Source organism: Myotis brandtii, unplaced genomic scaffold, assembly GCF_000412655.1.
Source record: "Myotis brandtii unplaced genomic scaffold, ASM41265v1 scaffold137, whole genome shotgun sequence".
In the NCBI taxonomy this organism is placed as follows: domain Eukaryota; kingdom Metazoa; phylum Chordata; class Mammalia; order Chiroptera; family Vespertilionidae; genus Myotis; species Myotis brandtii.
This window is the reverse complement of record NW_005354874.1, coordinates 3,829,246-3,853,003: the sequence shown is the minus strand read 5'-3', so window position 1 is coordinate 3,853,003 and position 23,758 is coordinate 3,829,246. Positions and strand designations below refer to the sequence as shown.

Sequence of the window (23,758 nt, the reverse complement as noted above, 5' to 3'; positions counted from 1 at the left end):
TCAGTTCATAATTTTGATATCTTATAGGCTTTCTCAATAACATAATCTTTAAATTAAATGGAATCTAAATAAAAAAACACTTATACTATTTAAAAGGACAAAAAACTGTTACAAGTATCTTCTCTTGCTACTTTATAATATTCTACTCAAGTAGATTTAGGATTAAAGAAATGTTCATCCCTCTGCCCTTAACAGACTGCAGTTGCATAAGGATAACTCTGATGGTGAATTCTAGGCAGGAATCCAAAGAAACTCTCTATTTTCATGGTTTAATATAAGAGCAGGCCTACCTTTTTCTCCTCCTTTTTCTTCTTGGACATCTGTTAGTGGGACCACTTCTGGTTGCTCCACGATCGTGGTATCTTCTTGGTTTGATGAAAGCTCTAAATAGAATGAGAAGGAAGGATACTCAAGGATGTTTTAGTTGAAATCATTGACAAAACACAGTTACTAAAGCATAGAAAGTTTAATTCAATTCTCCCCGAGCCCTCCAATTTTTAATAGGCATACAAAACAGAACATTATTGTCATTCTCTGTAAATCATTGCCTAAAAACACACATGCACACCACTCGCACACAAGTCTGTATAAGGGTCATGGTTCACAGTTTCATCTCATTCTCTGGTAACAATATGTCCTGGTTTCAGTACCTTCTGTTTCCATGTATGAGCTCTGTGACTCTTCCTCAATTTTTATCTCATTATTCACTGAATCGTTCTCTTGTCCTGTTAAAAAGAGTGATTGGAAAATAAAAGAAATGTGATATGCATAACCATAGTTTTACCCCTGGTTTGAAAAAGCAAAAATTTCAGAAACCATGCTTTGATCATACATGGATAGGTAGAAAACAGTTTTAAAGAAAGTGAAGTGTAAAGATATCATTTTGCAAATCAAATTTATCTCAATTATTTTATAAAAAATATCCAGATACTTTAGACAAAATCTTTGAGCTGACTGGTGTAATTACTATTTGGCTTATGAATATACTAACAGCAATGGACACAACCTGGAAGTTTTGAAATTTTAAATAATTTCTGGGCTGCACGAGTTAATTACATTTAAGTTTCCTTTAAGATGTAGATAGTTCCTGTATTGAGGATTCCTGGAAAATTAAAACACTCCTTGCATGTTCATTCTCCCATCAACAGAGCATGAGAAACTTGAGTAACATGAGCACACACAGATTGGGTCACCTAACAGCTCCACTATTCTCTAATGGCACCTACTAAATACAGCCAAGGTCAGGAGGGAATTCAGCCAACTCTTAGTTACTCTGAGGCTGATTATCTATTAAGTAATAATGGTTTTCTTCTACACACCCTGGCTTCCTCCCCCTCCCCTTCCCAGTAGAGATTAAAACATTTAAGTGCTCATTAAGAGAGAAAATGGAAATTTTTCCATTTTGCCTAATAATAAAATATTTAATGCTGAGGCTATTTCACTGTTGAATTAAAAAAAAAATCCAGAGCTAGGGGTGGTTATAGGCACGAAGGGGATGCAGAGGAGCTTGGGCTCTTTTCCTGCTTACGGTCCTGTGGTAGATTGCATTACTGCTCCAGCCTGTCCCCACTGCTTTCTGTAAGAGGGCACCACTTCCCTGTCTGTGGCCATGTGACCTGTCATGGCCCTTGTGCGACAAGTGTATGTTCCCACCTCATTGATGCCAGGCCTATTCATGTGACTTGGTTTAAGAAAACGGCACAACAACAAGCACGCTGGGTACTACATTTCAGCAGAAGTTTTGAGATCCATTTCTCTCCTTCTCCTGAAAGAGTATGTTCCTTCAGCCTAAAACTTGTGGAGCAGAACCAAGCAGTGACATGGCAAACCTTTGTGGTTGTAAGCTTTTGGGACTTTTGAGGTTGTTACCACAGCACAGATGACTTAAACAACCTCTCATCTTTATAGCTGCCTCTTTACCACAACTATACTTAATCTGCCTGCTATAGTACTTCCCCTTGGTTCATTCTCTGACAGATTGACCAACTCTGAAAAAAAAAGTGTGTTTTTTTGACATCCATTGCTCTGGAGCTCAATTTTATTCAAAAGGATCTGATAAAAAAATTACAGCTATAGTATATTTATATATCTGATCTTTGTGTGTTTTTTTTTGTGTTTTTTTTTTCAAGCTGACTTGGATGTCTTTCTGTTATCACTCCTAAATTCAATGAAATGCCAAGATTTGACAATTCTGAAAAGTGCTTTTTTTCTCTATATAGTCCCCATCCCCTTTCTTCGTTCAGGGATGTATTATGTCTCTCTTGGATCCTCTGTGTGTGTGTGTGTGTGTGTGTGTGTGTGTGTGTGTGTGTAATCTATCTTATGAAGTGCTAACAGTAATATCTTTTAAAATATGTATTTGATCAAGACCTTTCCGCTGCTGATAAACCCCATTCATCCCCATTTCTCCCTATTATTACTCAAAGTGTGGTCCATGGGCAAGAAACATTAGAACTTCCTGAGAGCTTTCAAAATTACAGGATTTCAGGCCTCATGTCAGAACTGCAGAATCAGAGTGTGCATTTTAACATTTCTAGGTATTCCATTTCCACATTAAATCTTGTGAAGCACTAGCCTAGAAAATATATTTGCAAATTATTGATTCCATACAAATGCCATACATTGTCTACCCATTTTATACACATTTTCTCTAATCATATCAGGCCTGTAAAGTATTATGATCCCTATTCTGCTTTCAGAATTCTTAACTAGGTTTATCTGACTACTAACCCCTTTTTCTTTTCTTTTTTTGCTTTTATTTTGTCTTTTAATTTTTTAAATTGCAGTATAGCTTGCATATAGTAAAACACTCAAGCCTTAAGAGGACAGGTTTTTAAATATACAACCATGTATCTCCCTTTCAATCACCACCCAGACCAAGAACATTTCTAGCACCAATAGCTCTGCTACCTCTGTTGGTGCCTGCAGATACCCTCCCTGCCCCCATAGGTAATTCTTCTGTTTTTGAATTTAATATAAACAGAACATAAAGTATATGCTGTATTTTATCTTACTTTCTTACACGTTTTCTCTGAGGTTAATCCCAGTTGCTACATGCACTCATAAATTCACTATTTTTCATTGAAGTAGACTATCCCACTGTCTGATTATTCAACAGTATATAGGTGTTAAAATGTCAAATTATTTTCAAAATGGGGCTATTATGAATAATACTGCTAAAAATTCTTGTACATGTATTTTGGTGGACATATGTGCTCATATGTACTCATCTCTCTTAGGTATAAATTCACCAATGAAACTACTAAGGAATAGGCAACATACATGTTTAGCTTTACGAGGTACTAAAAAACAATGTTCCAAAGAGTTTGCCCCATTTTACACTCCCTTCTGGAATGTATGAGAATTCCACTTATGCTTTTTATTCTTTACTGTCATGATAATAATCACAAAATTCTTTAATATGGAGGAACCAGGAAAAATCTTTCCCCCAGACCCATTTCCACCCTTCTCACCTTGGGGGACTATAGAAAGTGATCATATCTTTGCTTATTGAGTTCCTTTGCTCATTCATCTATTTATTATTCTCCTTAGTACACTGTAATACAGGGGCCTTGACTTACGAGTGTCCCAACTAACAAGTTTTTTGAGACCAGCTGTGTCTCGGCCGATTTTTTGCATTGAGTTGATAGAGTAATTTGAGTTAACGAGCTCCTTAACGAGCTCGGTCTTGGAACGAATTAAACTCATAAGTCAAGGCCCCACTGTAATAGCTTTGTCTGCTCTAGTCTCTCTTACCAGGTTATAAACATTGTGAAGAAAGAGATTGTGTTTTATTCATATTTTCCTTCCCAACACCTACTGATAAGGAGTGATCAATAAATAACTATTTAATTTTCCCTTTATTATAGTACCCATCAATATCTGTAAATAGTAATCAGGGACTGTAACTTACTTCCCACACACCTTTTAGCAATAAGTGCCTTAGGCTACTAAGCTCTTCCTATACTATATTGATGGCAAAGAACCAGGAAAGGAGAACTGGATGCTCTTTGGGATTTACTTTCATTATTATTTTTAAGGCCAAATAGACTAGATAATATCTTATATTCTCTCTATATTTGGCTTATATGAGGCTATGTCTCCTGCTAAAGTTTCTCATCACATTGACATTTATATTTGGGAAGATGATATTGAGAGGGAACCTTCACTGTTTATTGACCGAGCCTCATTCTCTCTCACTGGGAATATTGGGAACTCTCAAAGTCATTGCTGGGAACTGAACTCGTTATTTGTGATCTGTACAATGAAGAGAGAGAGGAGAAGCAAGCTACTCTGTATTCTTGTGCATATCCAGTCCCATTGCTCCACTTGGACATTTTTAGAGGAAGGCTATCAGGAATAGGGAGATCAGGGCCAGGAGCACTGCTGATACGGTGGGGCTGCCCCAGGAGGCAGCCTATGGCTGTTGATGAATACTAACTAGGGCTTTGCTCTGTGACTAGCAAGGTCTGTCACTTCACTTTGTGGATGAGAGGGCATTGCAAGACTTTTGTGTAGTATTTCTCTCCTCTGCCTTTTTCTCTTGTCCCACTATTGTGTTTACCTATTTTACTAATCTTTGCTTGAAATGGAAATGCATGTATTTTCTCCTAATTTTTCTGATAGTAAAAAAAAAAAGAAATGAAGTGTATAGCTTTGAAATCTAAGAATAATCATATCTGCTTATTCCTGAACCAAGCCAGGATTTGGCATATCACACAGAGGTATGTGTGGTTCCTTGCCCGGTACCCAGGCCTGCTGCCGGTTAAGGATGACTCCAGCCCATCTGCCTTTCTCTCCAGTGCACTCAGATATTCCACATTCCATCTTGCTTTCTTGACCCCATGGGGCAAGCTTTATGTTTACCTCTCCACTTTCAGTCTAGTTGAATTCTACCCCCTGTCCTTTGCCCTAATCCCTCCTGGCTGAGATACAAAAAAACTTAAAGGATCCTGCGGTTTATATGTATATTTTTTATACAGTGAACGCAGTCATCCATACTAATGGGAGGGACCATTAGAAAAGATAATCCAAAAATCCATTCAATTTTCTTTAGAAATAGATCACATGATTGCTTCCTGGAGCCCTGGTAATTAAGTTTGGCTCAAGCTAATGTTTTAATTAATTTGCATAAAAATTTGTCTGGGAACGTCAGTCTGGAATTAAACATTCTAGAGGATAAACCTAAACTCACTTTGTAAATGGACTGTTTTTAACCAATAGCAACAAAAATATGGTTTGCTTGTAGATTATTAGATGCTTATGTCTTCCTAAGGATAAAGACTTTGTTTCTTTGATGTCTGTCTTAAAGATAATAGAAATTGTGTTCTTTTGTTAAATTTAAAATGTGATTGCTGCTGTTCTTCAAAATTGTATTTGTTGCCCTGGCAGAGTGGCTCAGTTGGTTAGAGCATCTTCCATTACCCAAAAAGGTTGTGGTTTCCATTCCTGGTCAGGGCACATACCTAGGTTGAGGGTTCGATTTCTGGGAGGCAACCAATTAATTTTTTTTTCTCACATCGTTGTTTTTTTTTTTCCTCTCTCTCTCAAATCAATAACCATATCCTCGGGTGAGGATAAAAGCAATTGTACCTTTCCATGTCTAAAGTACCCCAGATAAGAGCAAAATTTTGATTAGAGTGAATTTGATTATCTTTTAGTCATCCTTAGTTTTTTCCTAGGGAAAATACTCTCCAAAATTTTTTTTTTTTTTGGTAGTTACAAAAGAAAGGCAATTTCCCTATGGAAACACTGAAAATGCAATCAAGTATTGATATTACAGATATTTACAACTAAGGGGTTGCCACTGTTAATATTGTAAACTTCTATCATTCCCGTGTGTGCACACAGGTATGTACATAAATGTATATATATGTATGTAAATATATGTACCTGTTATGTGTGCATACACGCATATACAGAAATATATAAATGCTTTGATTTTTACTATTTTAACTAATATTTTTATAAGCATCTTTACACTGTCATAATTTCTTCAGAAATCTTATTTTTAAAAGATGTATTTTATTCCATTTTATGAACAAACATTGGATGTTTCCTTCTTTTGTGTCATTAAATTATTGCAATGAACATTTTTGTGAATAAATATATCTATACTTTTGGTGGGTGTTAATTTAAAATAAATTACCAAAGCATAATTTTTGGATCAAAATATGAACATTTCACCTTTTATTAGGTTTTGTCAAAATTACTGATGAGGTTATGCCCATTAGTCTCCCACTAATGGTGTGTGTATTTGGACACCATATTCAGACTAACGCTATGCATTTTCAATCATACTGAAATATACTATATTCAAAAAGAAAAGATAAAATCATGTTTTATCTTCATTTCTTTAAGTAATGAAGAGATAGGTTATGTCTTCATATTTATAAATAGAGGCCCGGTGCACAAAATTTGTGCACTGGGGTGGGGTGGGGGGGCCCTGAGCCCGGTCTGTGCCCTCTCACAGTCTGGGAGCCCCACGATGGATTGCCCCAAAGAGGTAGGCCCTGCCCACCAAGCCAGGTCTCCACGATGGATCACCCCACAGAGGCCCCACCCACCCACCCACTGCAGCGCCACCAATGGGTAGCCTGGGCCTCCCTCTGCAAGGTGATCATGCAATCGATTGTGCCCCTGCAAAGGGAGGCCCTGCCCACTTGCCACAGCCACCAGTTGGTGGTCTGGACCTCCCTCTTTGGGGTGATTGTGGAGCCTCCGATTGATTGATCACCCCACTGGCCAGTGGCCTGGGCCTCACTCTGCAGGGCTATCATGGGGCGATGGCCAGGCCACCAACCAATCGCATTGCACCTGCCTTGGCTGGCCTGGCGCCAGTGGGTGTCACAGCGTGCTCGTCTGGAAGGTTGTCTGGAAGGTCATTCTGCTGCTCAGTCGTTCGGTCAATTTGCATACTATGCTTTTATTATTATAGATGACTACATTTTTCTTTGTAAATTATAATTGAGTTTTCTGCCCATTTTCCCCTTGGGTTATTATATTTTTTCTTAAGGATTTATGAGGTCTTTCTTTTTGTATTAAAAAAAAATTGACATTTAAGCTGAGAATATTTTCCCAGTAGTTTTTTAGCGTGTGTTTATAACCTTTACTTATATGTCAAAATTTATAAATTTAGAATTAGCCATTTCTCTCTTTTATGACATATATTGACATATGTGTGCACACATATTACAGAAATGTGTGTGTATATTTTATTGTCTATGTGTATATATTCAAAGCTCAAAAGTAGTCTTTAGCCCTACCTGGTTTGGCTCAGTGGATAGAACATTGGACTGAAGGATCCCAGGTCAAGAGCATGTACCTGGGTTGCAGGCTTGATCCCCAGCCCTAGTGGGGGCACCTGTAGCAGGGCTGCATGCAGGAGGCAACCAATTGATGTATCTCTCTCACATTGATGTTTCTGCCTCTCCCCCTCTCTTCCACTCTCTCTAAAAATTAATGGAAAAATATCCTTGGGTGAGGATTAACAACAACAACAAAAACAGTTGTCTTTATTTCAAAATATAAAAAGATACCTTTTGGTACTTTTAGTCTAGTATTTTTATAGTTTCATTTTTATATTTCATCCTTGATCCTTCTAGAATTTAAGCTGGTGTAAGGAATGAGATTGGGATTCAGCTTATCTTTCCAAATGGTCAAATAGTTGTCTTAATACCATTCAGTGAAGTCATCTGTCTTTGAACTGTCAGCCTAAATATGTACTGAAATCCCATATCTCCTTGGGTCTATTTCTAAACTCTTTATCCTGTTTCATTGATCAGCCTGTCCATTCCAACAGTAGTTCTGCACTGTTAATCACATTTTTCAAAGATTCCATATCATTATTTAGTCTATTTATTCTGTCATTGACTGAAAATATATATGTGGGAATGCCCCATTGCATTTCCAATGGGATTTTATTCATATTGTATCTTTCCATATCACCTGACACATAACAACCCATTATTGTTGTATTTAATCAGGGGTTTAAATATCCTATATAAAAAAGCCAAATATGCAAATTGTCCCCTTGGGCAGTCGTTTGACCAGGAGTTTGACCTAGAGACCAGGAGTTGGACTGCTTGCTATGATGTGCGCTGACCACCAGGGGGCAGCACGGAACATGGCAGGCATAGGCGACGTGCTGTGACCTCTCCCTGGCTACCTGGGGGCAAGGGTGACGGGGACGGAGGTGAAGTGAGAATGCTGGGTGTCTGCCAAGCTCTCTCTCACTCCCCCTGCTACCCTCCCCTGGGATGCCCACCCCACACCTGCGTGGCCTCTTCTGGGTGAGCCAGGCCACAGCAGCTGGGACCACAAGAGCCGGTCAGGCTCCCTGTGGGTTAGCACAGAAGCTGGTCTGCAAGGCTGGCTGGGAGAGAGCGTGCTGGCCACCCGGCTTCCGTGCAGCACTGCTGGGTGGCCCAGAGGCCCACACTGTGCCCCAGCCTGCGGCATCCGGCCGCACTTACTGCATCTTCACGGGGGACTTGGGCACCATGACTCAGGCCCAGGGGGACGTGTGAGGGCCCATGTGCTGCCCAGGGCCCAGACGTGAGGTGGGACCTGCCCTTCCATGCCATATGCTTGTGCTTCGATCACTGGCCAGGCCTAGGGACAGTACCTATGCACGGATTTCGTGCACTGGGCCTCTAGTTATTGATATAAAATGACAAACTTTCTTATTTGAGACATTTTCCTAGAAACCTAACTAGATATATTCTAAAGCAGTTTTTCGTGTTTCTTTTGATGTTCATTTCCCAACTACACCTTTTTCTAACTTTGTATTTTTAATCTCTTAGTATTTTACTGAAATTAATTCAATCTGATTTTTAACACTTAATAAAGTAACTTAATTACATTTACTATCATAACTATTTGCATGTATTTCTGCCATCTTATTTAATATATTGTGCTGTGTTAGACTTTTTTAAAATTATTGTTTGCATTACTGACTATACTCTCATGTTTGGTATGATCTTTTCTGGGAAATTCAGAAAGTATGATATCTTCCTTTAATTCTATTGTTATTTAATTCTATTTGTGAGTATCACAAAAATTTTCAAATTATTCTTAAACCTAACATTGTCAGAACCTGTAGCATAGTATGATTTTTAGTTTTTCATTATCTTTATGGAAGACAGCCTTGTATGCAATAACCCCAATCCTCATCATAATCTTTGTTTTATAAACTCTGCTGTTGATATTTCCTTTCTTTTTGTTCTTCCTAATTTCCTTCCTTATTACCTTTATTTCTTCTGTCCTATTTTAATTATTTTATAAAAATGCAACATTCAGAAAACTACACACACAAAAATACAGAGTGCAATTAACCAAAAGCAAGTAGAAAATATTCTTAAGGTAACCATTCAGCCCAGAGAGAATTCCAGCTCACAGTCTAATCAGTACCTCTTTCCCGTCACCAGTTAACCAATAACAACTGTCATAGTAATAACTACCTAGATTTTCTTTATTGTTTTTATCATGTAAGCACATCTTTCTATCAGTTATTTTTCCTACTTTTAAATGTTGACATAAATGAATTGTACAGAATATAAGCTTTTATGCCTTCTTCAGCTTAATATTATATTTTTGAGATTCATCTTTGTTTCTGCCTGTAATTGTAGTTTATAGTTTCTGATGAGACTTCTACTTCATCCTTATGTTTGTTCCTCTTTATGTAACCTGCATTTTCCTTTTGAGATTGCTTTTGAGATATTTCTCTTTATCACTGATGTTGAGCAAGTTGGTTATGATGTACTTAGGTATAATTTTCTTTATGATTTTTGTGCTTTGGGGTCATAGAACTTCTTGGATATATGAGTTCATAGTTTTAATGAAATATTTGAAAATATCATCTATAATTTCCTCAGATATTTTTTTCTGTCTCTCCCTCTCAGGTCTGTCTTCAGAGATTTTAATTCATGTATATTGGAGTTGGAATTATCCTTGGAGTTGTTCCATAGCTCACCGAGGGCCTTTTCTTTTTCCTCACTTATTCTCTGTTTTTAAAAATATATATATTTTTATTGATTTAAGAGAGGAAGAGAGAGGGAGAGAGATATAGAAACATCAATGATGAGAGAGAATCATTGATAGGCTGCCTCCTGCATGCCCTACCGGAAGCCAATTACAGTGTGTCATAATTGCAAGAGTTTCATCAAAAGGTTGATGGAACTTGGGGACTCAAAAAGGGCTGAGTCACATATGTTGTCACCTGTTGGGAATGGCTGAGGGCATTTCCCCAAACCTGAAAAGGATATTAAATTGCTTGCTTGCTGCCAGACAGCTCAGGGCATCTTAATCTATGTTATTGCCTCCTACTGTCCAAACACCTGAACAGCGGTAGGCAAATTCTTCCAATCTGACAGTGGATTCTGTAACTAACCCTACCCTTTGAAGTGTATATCTCCACCTCACCTTAGGACAAATTGTGTTAATAAAAAGCACAGGGTCCTGAGATGAGAACTTAGTTCCTTAAGCTAAGTCTTCTCTGACTTCCTATTATATATCTACCTTGCCTTAGGACAAATTGTGTTAATAAAAAGCAAGGGGTCCTGAGATGAGGAGAACTTAGTTACTTTAGCTAAGTCTTCTCTGACTCCCTATAATGCCTTTCAAAATTATGTTTTGTCTCTGGACTCTTATTTATGCACAGCCCTTCTCTAGATTTCTGAACCCTTCTAGATGCCAGATCAAAACTACTGGCAATGCCCCCCACTTGGGGATCGAGCCCACAACCCAGGCATGCCCCTTGACTGGAATTGAACTGTGATCTAGTTCATAGGTCAATGCTCAACCAAGGAGCCGCATTGGCTGGGCTATTCTGTTTTAATTTGAATAGTTTCTATTGCTACAGCTTCAAATTCACTAATCTTTTCTTTTGCAGTATCTAATCTGCCACAGTTCCTATCAGGTGTGATTTTCATCTCAGCCACTGTTTTTAATCTCTAGAAATTCCATTTGGATATTTTTATATTTGCCATGTTTCTAGTTAACATGGAAAATCCTTATTTTATCTTTTGGAAGTTGTGGAATACCTGTACAATAATAATATTTTTGTAACATGACCATTCATATTATTATTCTATTTGTGCCATTTGGATTGGTTTCTATCAATTGACTTCTTCTATTGGTCATAAATTTCTGCTTCTTTTCAAGAATTGGGAAGGGTCTGAAATTTTTCCTCACTTGCACTTAATAAGTTAGCTAGTCACAATTCCATGGCTGCTGACAGAAGACAGACTCCCAGGCCAGAGATGAAGAATAACTTATTATTCAGAGCAGTAGCAGTAGCCAGACTACTTGCACTTGTTTCCTGAGCCTCAGTGCCCACTGGGTGACCAAGTGGTACTTGCACACTCGGTGGGTTGTATTATGGAGAGGACGCTTGACCTTAGATAATTTGACTATTTTGTAATGGACAGTGAGCATGTCTGTCCCTTGGGGGAGGTGCACTATTCTTATCTTCCAAGGCTGTAAGCAAGCCTGTTGTTTGCTCGAGAGGGAGACAGTTTTCTGTCTTCCAAGATGGTTCACTATACAACCATCCTGGAAAAGATTGGCCAAACAAAGTATAATATACAAAACGGAAGAGATGCATGGAGATTTGTCTTGCAATGCTTTTTTATACCCAGTCATTTTGTCTATTACTCTGATGGGCATGAGATATATTTAGATTTATTCTGGGATCAGTTAAGTTATTCAGAAACAGTTTGAACTTTTCAAATCTTGCTTTTAAGCTGAATTGGGAGAGGACAAGAGCAGCACTTAATATATTGCTAGTTTTGGTCCACTCCTGAGGCAGAGTCCTTCTGAGCCGTCCATGAATTTATACATTCTCCAGTATGGCTGGAACAGGCATTTCTCCCAGCCCTCTGGAAACTTCAGATATCATTCTCTCAAATCCTTTAGTGTTCTTTACCCAGCCTCTCATGCATGCACTGGTAATTTATAATCAGGCATGCACTGATCAGTACTCAGCCAAAGACTTGAGGGATTCCCTTTGTAGATCTCTACAAAGTTCCCTCTGTGGAGCTCTTTCTTCTGTACTCTGCCCTGAAAATAACTAGATACCTTGGCCTTCCAGGAATTTTAGCTCTATCTCCTCAACTCAGGAGTCTGTTGGGCTCTGCCTGAGTTCCTCCTCTCTGCATTTTGGTCTGGGAAGTCTCTTCCAGCATTTATCTGGGACATCACATGACTCATCTCATTTCCTGACTTAGGTTATCACAGAGACATTCAATTTTAATGTTAGTTGGTATTTTATTATTATTATTATTATTATTTTCTTTTTTCTCATTTTATGTGCCTCAGGCATGAAACAGCTCTGGCCACCAACACAGGCATCAAGCTAGGATGAACTAACGACTGTACATCTGCTTTGCCCCTGACTGATATAAGAGCAATACCACCAATCAGGTGTCTCCTTGCCCATTGCCAGGGGGTGTTAGTTGGTATTTTTATTCTCCACAATGCCAATGTGCCTGGAAAAACAGCACAATTAATTTCCCTCATCCCAATACATGCCATTATTGTAGTGTATTTTAATTTGTGATATATCTTTTTTAAAATTTAATATCTCAATTATATTTTTAAGTATATCTTAACTCCCACAATACATTGCTATTATTATAATCATCATTATTGATTTGTGCCATCAATATTCATTTAGACTTATTTAATAATTACCATTGACCTTGCTTTTAATTCCTTCCTTCATCTTTGACCTTCTAACTGAAATTGGTATCATCCTACCTTAAGAACACCAGAATTTCTCCAGTGATAAACTTTTCTTTTATTGGTCTGAAACATCCTTAATTAACCTTTATTCTTAAAACATACATTTTCCCTGGATTTAGAATTCTTGGTTAGCAATTTTCTCTTGCATTGTCTTTTTATTTTCATCATATCCATTGAAAAGTCAGCTGTCTAATTGTTTAAAGATTGCTTTTTGGATGTTCTGTTTATCTTTGATTTTCAATAGTTATGCTATCATGGGCCTAGTTGTGAATTTATTTTGCTTATAGTTCAAAGAACTTTTGAAACACATGGCATGATATCCATTAACACTATAAAAAAATCTCACCAGAATTTGTTTAAATATTACTTCTGCCAAATTTTCTGTGATAGACTGTCATTTTATCTTCCATGTCTTTTCCTTTTCTGTAGTGTTTGCTGTTCTGTGTTTCTCTTTTGGCTATATTTTTTTGGATATACTGTTTTTATTTTAGATATATATTTTGTGACATACCTTCACATTCACAATTTTTCTTTCATCTATATCTAAATATGCTATTAAACCACAAATTCATTCACTGAATTCTTCATTTCAGTTGTGGCATCTTCTACTTTTAGATTTCTTTTCTTTTTCTTTTTTTTTTTGAATTTCCAGTTCTCAGATAATTTTTTTCAATCTTGTCTTTATTTCTTTATACATAGCTTTTGTGTTTTATAATTTGTGTATATAACTCTAATATTTTCAGCCGTAGTGGCTTGTCACTCTTGACTGTTTGATTTTCATATTACTTTGTTTTCTCATTTATTCTAGTTATTTCTCATATGTGTGCTGAATATTATATTTAGCAAATTGCTTATGAAGATTATTTAAAACTTGTAGCACTCTCATTTTCATCTAGTAAATATTTTACATTTGCTTTACTCCCCTCCTCCCAGTTCCCGCCCCACCCTCCGCCCTCACTCCCCACCCACTGTCCTCATCCATAGGTGCACGATTTTTGTCCAGTTTCTTCCCGCATCTCCCATTCCCCTTTCCCCCCCAAGAATAGTCAGTCCATTCCCTTTCTATGTCCCTGATTCATTATAATCACCAGTTCATTCTGTACATCAGATTATTTATTCACTTGGTTCTTAGATTCACTTGTTGATAGATGCATGTTTGTTGTTCACAATTTGTATCTTTACCTTTTTCTTCTTCCTCTTCTTAAAGGATACCTTTCAGCATTTCGTATAATACTGGTTTAGTGGTGATGAACTCCTTTAGCTTTTCCTTATCTGTGAAGCTCTTTATCTGACCTTCAATTCTGAATGATAGCTTTGCTGGATAAAGTATTCTTGGTTGTAGGTTCTTGGTATTCAGCACTTTGAATATTTCTTGCCATTCCCTTCTGGCCTGCCAAGTTTCTGTTGAGAAATCAGCTGACAGTCGTATGGGTATTCCCTTGTAGGTAATTGAGTCTCTTTCTCTTGCTGCTTTTAAGATTCTCTCTTTGTCTTTTGCTCTTGGCATTTTAATTATGATGTGTCTTGGTGTGGTCCTCTTTGGATTCCTTTTGTTTGGGGTTCTCTGCGCTTCTTGGACCTGTAAGTCCATTTCTTTCACCAGGTGGGGGAAGTTTTCTGCCATTATTTCTTCAAATAGGTTTTCAATATCTTGCTGTCTCTCATCTTCTGGCACCCCTATTATTCTGATGTTGGTACGCTTGAAGCTGTCCCAGAGGCTCCTTACACTATCTTCGTATTTTCGGATTCTTTTTTCATTTTGCTTTTCCGGTTGGGTGTTTTTTGCTTCTTCGCATTTCAAATCTTTGACTTGATTCTTGCGCTCCTCTGGTCTGCTATTGGGTGTCTGTATAATATTCTTTATTTCAGTCCGTGTATGCTTAATTTCTAGTTGGTTCTTTATCATAGCATCGAGGGTCTCATTAGTTTTCGTGACTCTCTCCTCAAGTTTATTGACAGCTTCTAGCACATTTTTGCAAGCCCTCAAAATTGCGATTTTTAGCTCTATATCCTCCATTTCTGTCATGTTTTTTTGTCTCCGCATTTTTTATGCTTTCTTGGTGCACCCCCTAGTGGTCTTTGTGCGCAGTCTTGTTCTAGTTGAGCCTTGATTGTTGTAGTTAATACTAGAGGGATTTGACCACCAGGCCGACTGGCTGTGTGAATCAGCTGTGTCTGCCGCGGAAAACTTCTGTCCTCTGGGGAGGTGCTAATCTAGCCTTTGCCTGAGGCGATCTGGCAAATGGCTCTGCGCAGGGCTTGGGCGGGGCGGGCTCAACAGGGCGGGCGGGCGGAGGGAGCGGTTATGGCCCCTCTCAGTCCCGTTCCCAGAGGCTCTGCTTCTCAGAACCCCCGGAACCGCTGCAAACCTCGGAGGGAAAGCTGCCTTCCAACTGATGCCAGACACTCCCGCTTCTCCCGTTTGGGTCCGAGTCCCCAGCGATTCGCCCGTATCTGGAGCTCAGAGTCTGAGACTCCCCCCTGACCGAAAACGACAACCGCGCTCTCAGCCACCAGCCCGCTTTGCGCGCGCACCTCCGCACCTGAGTATTTTCCACACTGCGCCTCCTCTGAGCCTCGGTGTGCTGTTATTTTTCCTTCTAGTTGAAGAGTCTCTCCTCAGCCAGCCTTCCTGTGGTTCTGGGTGATGTCCGTTCCGTCTTTTAGTTGTATTTTTGAAGTGGTTGTTTGCGGCAGCAGTCTGCGGTGTTTACCTATGCCGCCATCTTGGTCTCCTCTACATTTGCTTTTCTTAGGTGCCTAGAGGAACTAGCAATCTGGGTTGGTTTTAATTTAATTGAGGGATTGAGATGATTTAAAGCTGGTCAGCAGTCTTGCAGAAGGCTGATCTGCTGGTTCATTCTTTCTGCTACGGTACATATCTTTGGGGTTTCAACCCAAGAAACGGGGGATTTACCAGAGCCCCTTACACTTCTGAGTAATGTGATTCAAGATACCTTTTGAAGAATCAGCAAATGCCTTAAGGTAAAAACAGTTTCAAATTCTGAACTCACATCTCTGGATATCCATTTTCTCCTCTAAGCCTGCCAGACAATGCTCTATCTCTTAAGCCTCTCTGATGCCTTTAATCAGACTCTCGCTCTCTGTGTCTCTGTCTTTCTCTGTCTCTGAGACATACACAAATATTTTTTCTATGTTGTCTTGTTGTCTTCAGTGAGAATAATGGAGATATGGTCTAATTTATTTAAAATTTTATTCCTAAGAGCAAAGTGTCTCCATCTTTGTAATTATAAAAAGCCCTTACTATAATTTTCAAAGGTAAAAGCAAACATTTAAATAAGATATTTGATACTAATTTGAAACAATCACTGCAACATTTTCATATATATAACGAGTCTCTTATCATTCAGTCCTTCTCAACTGTACCTTTCTCAAGCTTGAAGTTTTCTTTCCTTTCTATATTTATTGTTTTTGCACAGTCCTCTGTTAGTTTATTCTGAATGAGTACTTGGGTGGTATATTTTCTTAATCTTTGTATTACTGAGAAAATATTACCCTTGACTTCATGCATGAATAATAATTTCACTAAATATAGAAACTGTGTTATTTGGAGCTCTGGAAATGTTATTCCGTTTTCTTCTACTGTTTAGAGTTATGGAAGAAGAAAGCTAAGGGTAATCTGATTTTGTTGATTAGTTTTTTAAACTGATTTTTGACTTTCCTATTTGCTTTAAAAGCTTTTCTTTATCATTGATCTCCATAAATTCCATGAGCCCTTATAGATTTCTGTTCTCCCTTGTGTTTTCATTATCTTTCCCCATAAATATAATACGTACCTTTGTGTTTTAGATAGAGGAACTGGTTTGCTTTAGGAAAACTTTTTTTTGTTATTTTTCATTTTTGTTTGCTCTCTCTTCCTCGTATTCCAAGAATATGTAGCTCTAATATCCTGGATCTATTTTCTATATGTCTCACATTTATTCTCATTGTTATTATATCCTAATTTAAATAGTTGTCAACTCAATGCCTATGGAGTTCAGGCAGTAAAAAGAAATAAATAAAGCCAGACTTGCACAAATGTAATGAGTGATGAGGATTAGGAGCGCTAATGCCTCTTCTAAATGTGGCCACTACTAATTACCTGGTATTCAGTTCTAATAAAATACTACCAGATTCCATTTTTTCCAGAGAACTAAAATTCGAGTTTCTAAAATGTTATATCCTACAACAGAAACAACAACAACAACAACTTGAAAAAAGACCTCGTAACTTACCATTGGGATGATCTTGGTCACACACTGAATGATCTGTTGCTTCACTGTCATTTGCAATATTGTCATCTTTTGCAGAATCTGACACGACAAACAAGTAAAATCTCTAGTCAGCATTTTTAATCAGAAAAGAGAGCAGCTTCTAGCACTAATATGATGATATATATTTGGGGGATAGAACTTATTTTTAAAATACCATTAAAATACTTACATAATTTCACCAATAAATACAATTTTCTGAAAACACTACATGATATATCTGAATAAATGAAATAGGTCTTTTATTTATCCTACAAAGTTTGCAAAGTAAAGATGGTAGAGTTTGTTGGGATATATATTTTTTTGCAACAAAGAAGAAAATATAAGCAGGCTTTATACATCAGTGAAAGTTTTAGGAGAATTGTGCAAAAGAATATGAAAAGAAGGCAAAATAGAGAAATTAAAAGACTATCTAATTTTAATGTACTTAATGCTTCCATTACTGTAGCTGTTCATATTTGGGGGCTTGAGTCAGTAAGAAAGCCAAACGTGGATGTTTGAAATCTAGTGGTAATTAAGTTCATCTTTCTCAGGAACTGTACCAGTAGAACAATGGGAAAGGCGGGGGGATGCAAACCTTCTTTTCTGGGCTATTTCATCCTCACCCCTGTATAGCACATTTAAACGTGAGATCAGCATAAGTTCTTTCTTGGTCATAAGATATACTTGACGATGGCTAAAAGGTTTTCAATGACTGGACTATTGCAAAGCTAGAAAGTGTCCCCTGTTAGATGTTTGAGAACTCTCTGGAGGCTCCTTAAAAAACCACCATAAAAAACACATGAGTAGTTCAGCAGGGAAATAGAAAATAGGTCTTTCATTTATTCTACAAGTCTTTATTAAGGGCCAATTCTATGCCAGACACTGTTCTTGATTCCGGGGAGTCTACAGTAAACACAATACCAAATTTCTGCCCTCATAGAGGGTACAGTCTATTGGATATTTTCCATGCAGCTAAAAGGGTAGTAATCCAAAGATATAGATAGAAAATCATGAGTTAATCTTATATGCACAGGGCCATGAAGAAATCTGGGGATGGTAGAATGGAACCTCTATAACTTACAAATGGGGTCTCTCCTGAGCTCATATTGCTCAGCCCTAACAGAACTGATTTAGGTGGAAGCTAAAATAAATCATTTTATTTTTTGGTTTTCCTTTCCCCCTTTTCTCTATCCCTCTCCAAACTAGGAGATAGCTTTAAACAACTTTGCTTGGAATATTATGAGAAAATTTGTTTCTTGAACCTACCACAAGCAACATTTGATGGACAAGTGAGAAAACTGGGTAGTTAACATATGATTCAAATTTAATAACCAGTGAAGCAAGTATCCACCCAAAGTGTATGGTTTTAATTAACTGCAGATAAATCCCTCAAGGCAAATGTTTAATTATCTGCACAGCTTCTTATTTATTTCTGAGACTGACAAAAAGTTTCAAAGTCCAAATTTGGAAGCAAAACGAAGCATAGACACATTTTCCAAACTGTTACTGCACTCATGTCAAATTGTTTTAAACCAGCTGCCATTAAAATATGCCTTCTTAATTTTGAATCTAACATGTGGTTTAAAAAATAGCCTTTGAATACTTTTTTTCCCCACATTAACACTGAAAATGAACAATTGAAAAAGGTACTATATGGATTAGGTTAAATTTTAGTTTTGAAAGTGTTTTAGATTTATTTGTTTATAAGAAATGATACGTATTATTCAACATAGTCTTGTGTACATTTTGCTCATAGTTAAAATTTATTCATTTATTCTCAGTAATTCATTATGCTTTTTAATTTACATGAATATTTACATAAATATTACAAAAGAAATGTCTTAAAAAGTGATTTACATTGATTTTACAAATTTATTATCCAATGATTCACATAGGTGAAAGTATTTAAAAACTAATCAATAGACTGTATCTGTTTTGTCACCAAAATCTGTGTCTTTAGCACATGAATTGACCCTTAAATTTCAATTCCCTTAAGGAGTTGCTGTAACATTGCTAAGGAACCTTCTGATCTTAGGTGCTCTAATCTATACAATGTAATTTATTGAATCCAAGGTTCCATCAATTGTTATTTGCAATAATTTTTGTGTGTACCATTAGAAAAAAAATACAACCAAATGAACTATAATACACTATCAATTCTAAGAAGCTATCCTAATTTCAGAAATAAATTATATGAAAGACTATGCATCATAGAAATATGACATTGGAGTATATTCTATGTGTATAGAAATATACACCTTTAAGTAATGCCAAGGATTTCATTCATATCAACATGACTCCACGTTCATTTTGTCTTGTATGTGAGCCTATTCTCCAAAAATGTTTCCCCATACACACACATGCTGTATGTACAGCAACAAAGCAGGGTAGCAAGCATAAGCTCATGACAGAATCCACAGCTAACCGGGTGTCTATGGTAGATTGTTACCACTATGGTTCCTCTAGTAAAAAGGCTGTTTGAATTAATTTCCAGTGTCATAAACTCCAGCTAAATTTAGATCCTCAATGTTTTAAAATCAGGAGCCCCATTACATTACACTTGCTTGCAGGTTTGAAACAACAGTGGGACTTTTTTGCTTAGGAGGTGATTAAAGCTGCACTGTACATGTATACAAAATTAGTATTCATAATGACAAAGAATGAACATATATGCAGTATCCATGGTCACTAAAAGGGCTTATGATTTCTATGTAAGTTCTATTAATGATCATGGAAAATGTATTTGCATATACTAAATTCTTGCATCACCTTGGATTCACATTTTTCAATTTTTATTTGTATTGAATTTATTGGGATGACATTGGTTAATAAAATTATATAGGTTTTAAGTGTTCAATTCTATAATACATCATCTGTATATTGTGTGTTCACCACCTCAAGTTAAGTCTCCTTTTATCATTATTTATCGCCTCCTTGCCCTCTTTTACTTTCCCCCACCTTCTTTCCCTCTGGTAATCACCATGCTGTTGTCTGTGTCTATGAGGTTTTTTTTTTTTTAATTATTATTTCCTTCCACAATTTATTTGATTCCAGAAATTACCATGGGACAATGTTTTTAAAAAGTAAGAGTTATTACCTAATTCTGAGACTCAGTCTATGTTATTTTAATAGCAGAGTACTGAAACTAAATGTATATGTAACTTCTAAGTTTCAAAGTCTTTAAGACCAATATCCTATTAGAGAATTTTTTCAAATGCAATATTAAGTTGAACAGTCAAGCCAAAGTTCTTAAGCTAGGCTATCTTTCAAGATGAAAAAAACAAAAAAACCTTTCATACATTTTTAAAAAAATCCTCATTTACAAAGTTGAAAAGAGTTTAAAAGAAAATTTAAACTAGATTAAAACTTAAAAACACACACATAAATTCCAAAATGTAGGTTTTTATTTTTTATTATTATTTATTTCAGAGAGGGAGAGGGAGAGAAAGATAGGAACATCAATGATGAGAGAATCATTGATTGACTGCCTCCCACATGCCCCCTACTAGGGATTGACCACAATCTGGGCATGTGCCCTTGACTGGAATCAACCCCAGGACCCTTCAGTCCTCAGGCCAACATGTTATCCACTGAGCCAAACCAGCTAGGGCCAAAATGTAGGTTATTTTTAATGTAGTCAATTATACATCTACACAGAATAGTACATGTATAGATTTAAGCTGTGATGGTGAATGATGAAACTATTGAATTTTTAATAAACACATCTAAACTATGAATAAAAATAAATGCTATTTCTTTCTAAGTACATTCCCTTAGCACAAAACTTCTTAATCTGAGGGGACCTCGGAATAGACTCTAGAGTTCCGCAAGCCTATGAAAAAATGTGTGCATATATTTATTCATATGTTCATTTTTCTGGGAGGAAATACCTTCCATAATATTCTCATATGACCTCAACAAGCTTAAAAATTACTACAGACAATCATACCCTAATGCCCATGACACTGCCATCTCACAAAAGATTTTTAGGACTATTGTTAAGAAACTAGCTATAGAACTTGTTGCCCACTGCATTAATTCATCAGTTATGGCAATTCTTGAATTTTTGAGGTAAATTTGGCTTGAAGAAATAGCCAAAAAATAAAGAGATGTGTTTAATAAATGAGGAAGACAAACCAACTCACAAGAAAGAGTTTGCATCAAATTTAGAGGGAACTGGAGTGTAAAAATCTGTATGCATGATTAACTGTCTTTGAAGACATCTTCAAGCCAGGAGGTGTACAAATGCCATCTATAAGAGAGGTTGCCCTGATGACTATTTAGAGTAGTGGCAGGAGGTCATTTTGGTGAAATAGTTCTAATGGGTCTGAACAAAATAGTAAATGCTGTATAAAACACCTACATGTAAAACATTCTCATTCTGTAACATGTAAACATCAGCCCACGTGTACCTTAGCTTCATGTAAAAGTTGCACAGAAACCTGGATTTCCTTTGATTCTTGTAAACTGATGTGATTATATTAAGCAATTTATCCTGGCCTGCACATTGACTCACTGGCTTATTATGGAAGCAATTAGAATAAAGTAGTTTTTTCTTTATTAAAAAGTGTGTTTATCCACAATAAACTAGAGTCTCCACAGCCAATTCTGGCTTCATTGAACCTCTTCAGTGGCTATTCCTCTATATAGGAAAAATGTATTGTAATGCGTTCCCAGAGTATTCAGATGGCCATGATCTGAACTGTGCTTGGTCCCCTGGAGGTGGACATACAAGGCTAAATGATATTTAACTGAAAAGTAACTGGGTCCACAAGACAGGACACTGCCTTGAGCATCGGGAGGCCTGATGAACTATGGCCAGTCATTTATCTTCATTATGCTCTCATTAACCCCCATTAAAGGCGGCCAATCACTCCCCGAGTTATTGAATCAGGCACTAACAGTTTTGAGAAGATGCTGGGAAAACTACCATCATGCACTACTAACTTTGTTTCTGCTAAAAATAACATATTTCTAATTCCAAACGATACATTTGTGCAAACCAGCTCATGCTTACATTAGAGGTGATATTCATCTGTAGGTTGTGATTGAAAATATGAGCAAATAGGAAAATCAGTCATGTTGGGATGGACACTGGGCTTGGGGTTAGGATCCTAGATTTACAACTACAAGCTTTGTAACTCTAGGACAAACCATGCCCCTTACATAATGTCAGTTTCTGAACCCAGAAACTGAGGGTGGTGAGGCAGATAATCTCTCTTAAATACCGTACCATGCTAATCTCCAATTATCTTTGTTCAGAACAACACTTCTCTGTAAACATTCCCAGGCTTCCCTCATTATCCGTCTACCTCAGTTGGACAGTTCTCACTCTGAGACTTTTACTACTTATTTATAAAATATAGTTTAACAGTGGGAGAAGTAGTGCCATGTGACGTCGGTGCCACACTGGTCATCGCTAACTCTGCAATCTGATGAAGAATCATCACCATGTAAAACAGAACAGCTGGATATGAAGCTGGGCTGGGACATGATGGAAAAAGAAATGCTTAATTACCCTTCCCATCAAGTTAATTTTTCCCCTTTGGCAAAGTAAACAAAGGCAAATCTGCTCTTGTTTTGGTTGTCTCTGACCTGCTCTCCTTGACCTCCATCCTTCTGATTCCATTCTCTTCTTGCCTCCCTCTGCCTTGCTAAGCCTCTCACTGCAGGCTCTCTTGACATCATTAAAAAAAAAAAATCTGGCCAGGCCACAGACATGTAAAGTAGCTATGGTTTTAAATATAAACGGACTTGGAATTTATTAAATGTTCATGTATACATCAGGAAGAATACAAGTGTTTTATTTAAACTTTGGTTTCATTCCATCTGCTATTGAAAATTTTTTGTGACTGTACTACCAAGGGGACCTTCTTCAAAGGAGAAATGATAAGGGCTTTTTCGCTCCTAACTCTGAGCATGGTTACAACCACATCCTTGTCTCAGGACTTGTTTTGGAGAACCCAAAATAAGACAACCAAGATAGTCACTAACCTGTCTCCTGCTACTTAATAACAAAACTGTAAATGTTCACTCTACACTTCTGACTCTTATACCATGCTGCCTTTCACTAGGAAACATTGGGAAAATGTCTGCAACCTAAGGAGGGGAAGAGGTTGCCATATTTGGCACCACATAATCCTGAGAGCTGGACCACAGATGATTGGTGAGGGATGAGCCCTGGGCAGTTGTCTACAGGTTGGCCAACAGACATTAAGGTAGCCTATCATGAGAGTTCCACCTATCGGGAGAGAATTAATATTTTATGATGACGAAAGGAATCCATCAGCTCCTTTGTCCAGGAGTGTTTCATGGTAACATTTACAAAGAAAGTTTTAAAGTGTAGAGTGGTGTAAAGGCAGAGATTCACTGAAAGCGAGCGGGGGGCGGGGGGCACAAATCATGAATGAGGTAGAACAAAGAAGCATAAAGATTTACTTGGCAGCTTTATAAGAGTAGAAAGGTATTGAAAATCTAGGATACTTCTTGAGTGGATGACTGTTGGAGAAGCTTTGAGTGTCTAGAAGAACTGCTTGAGCTATTGCTGCCTCTCAAATAAATGACCCAGTTCATGAGGCTGTTAAAATTATTTCTCCACTCTCAGATTTTTCTACCAACTGAGGTGACCTCAACATGTGTCACTTTTGCATAATTCAAGAGTTTGACTCACTTACTTTATGGTTGTTAAAAGTCCATTATTTAATCATAATGTGTGTGTGTATATATATATACAGTATATGTGTATACAGTATATATATATA

General features: G+C 37.3%; 1 protein-coding gene across 3 annotated transcripts in view; it reads right to left on the bottom strand.

Annotated features, from left to right (window-relative positions):
• Window positions 1–23,758, bottom strand: part of MACROD2 (MACRO domain containing 2) — a 1,947,520-nt gene that overhangs the window by 77,663 nt on the left and 1,846,099 nt on the right. For all 3 annotated transcript variants that reach the window (XM_014535040.1, XM_014535041.1, XM_014535042.1), the window contains exons 14-16: window positions 16,980–17,057; window positions 651–725; window positions 291–383 (exon numbers count right to left, since the gene is read on the bottom strand). In XM_014535040.1, coding sequence (XP_014390526.1) covers window positions 291–383; window positions 651–725; window positions 16,980–17,057 — 246 coding nt within the window. The remainder of the gene's footprint in view (window positions 1–290; window positions 384–650; window positions 726–16,979; window positions 17,058–23,758) is intronic.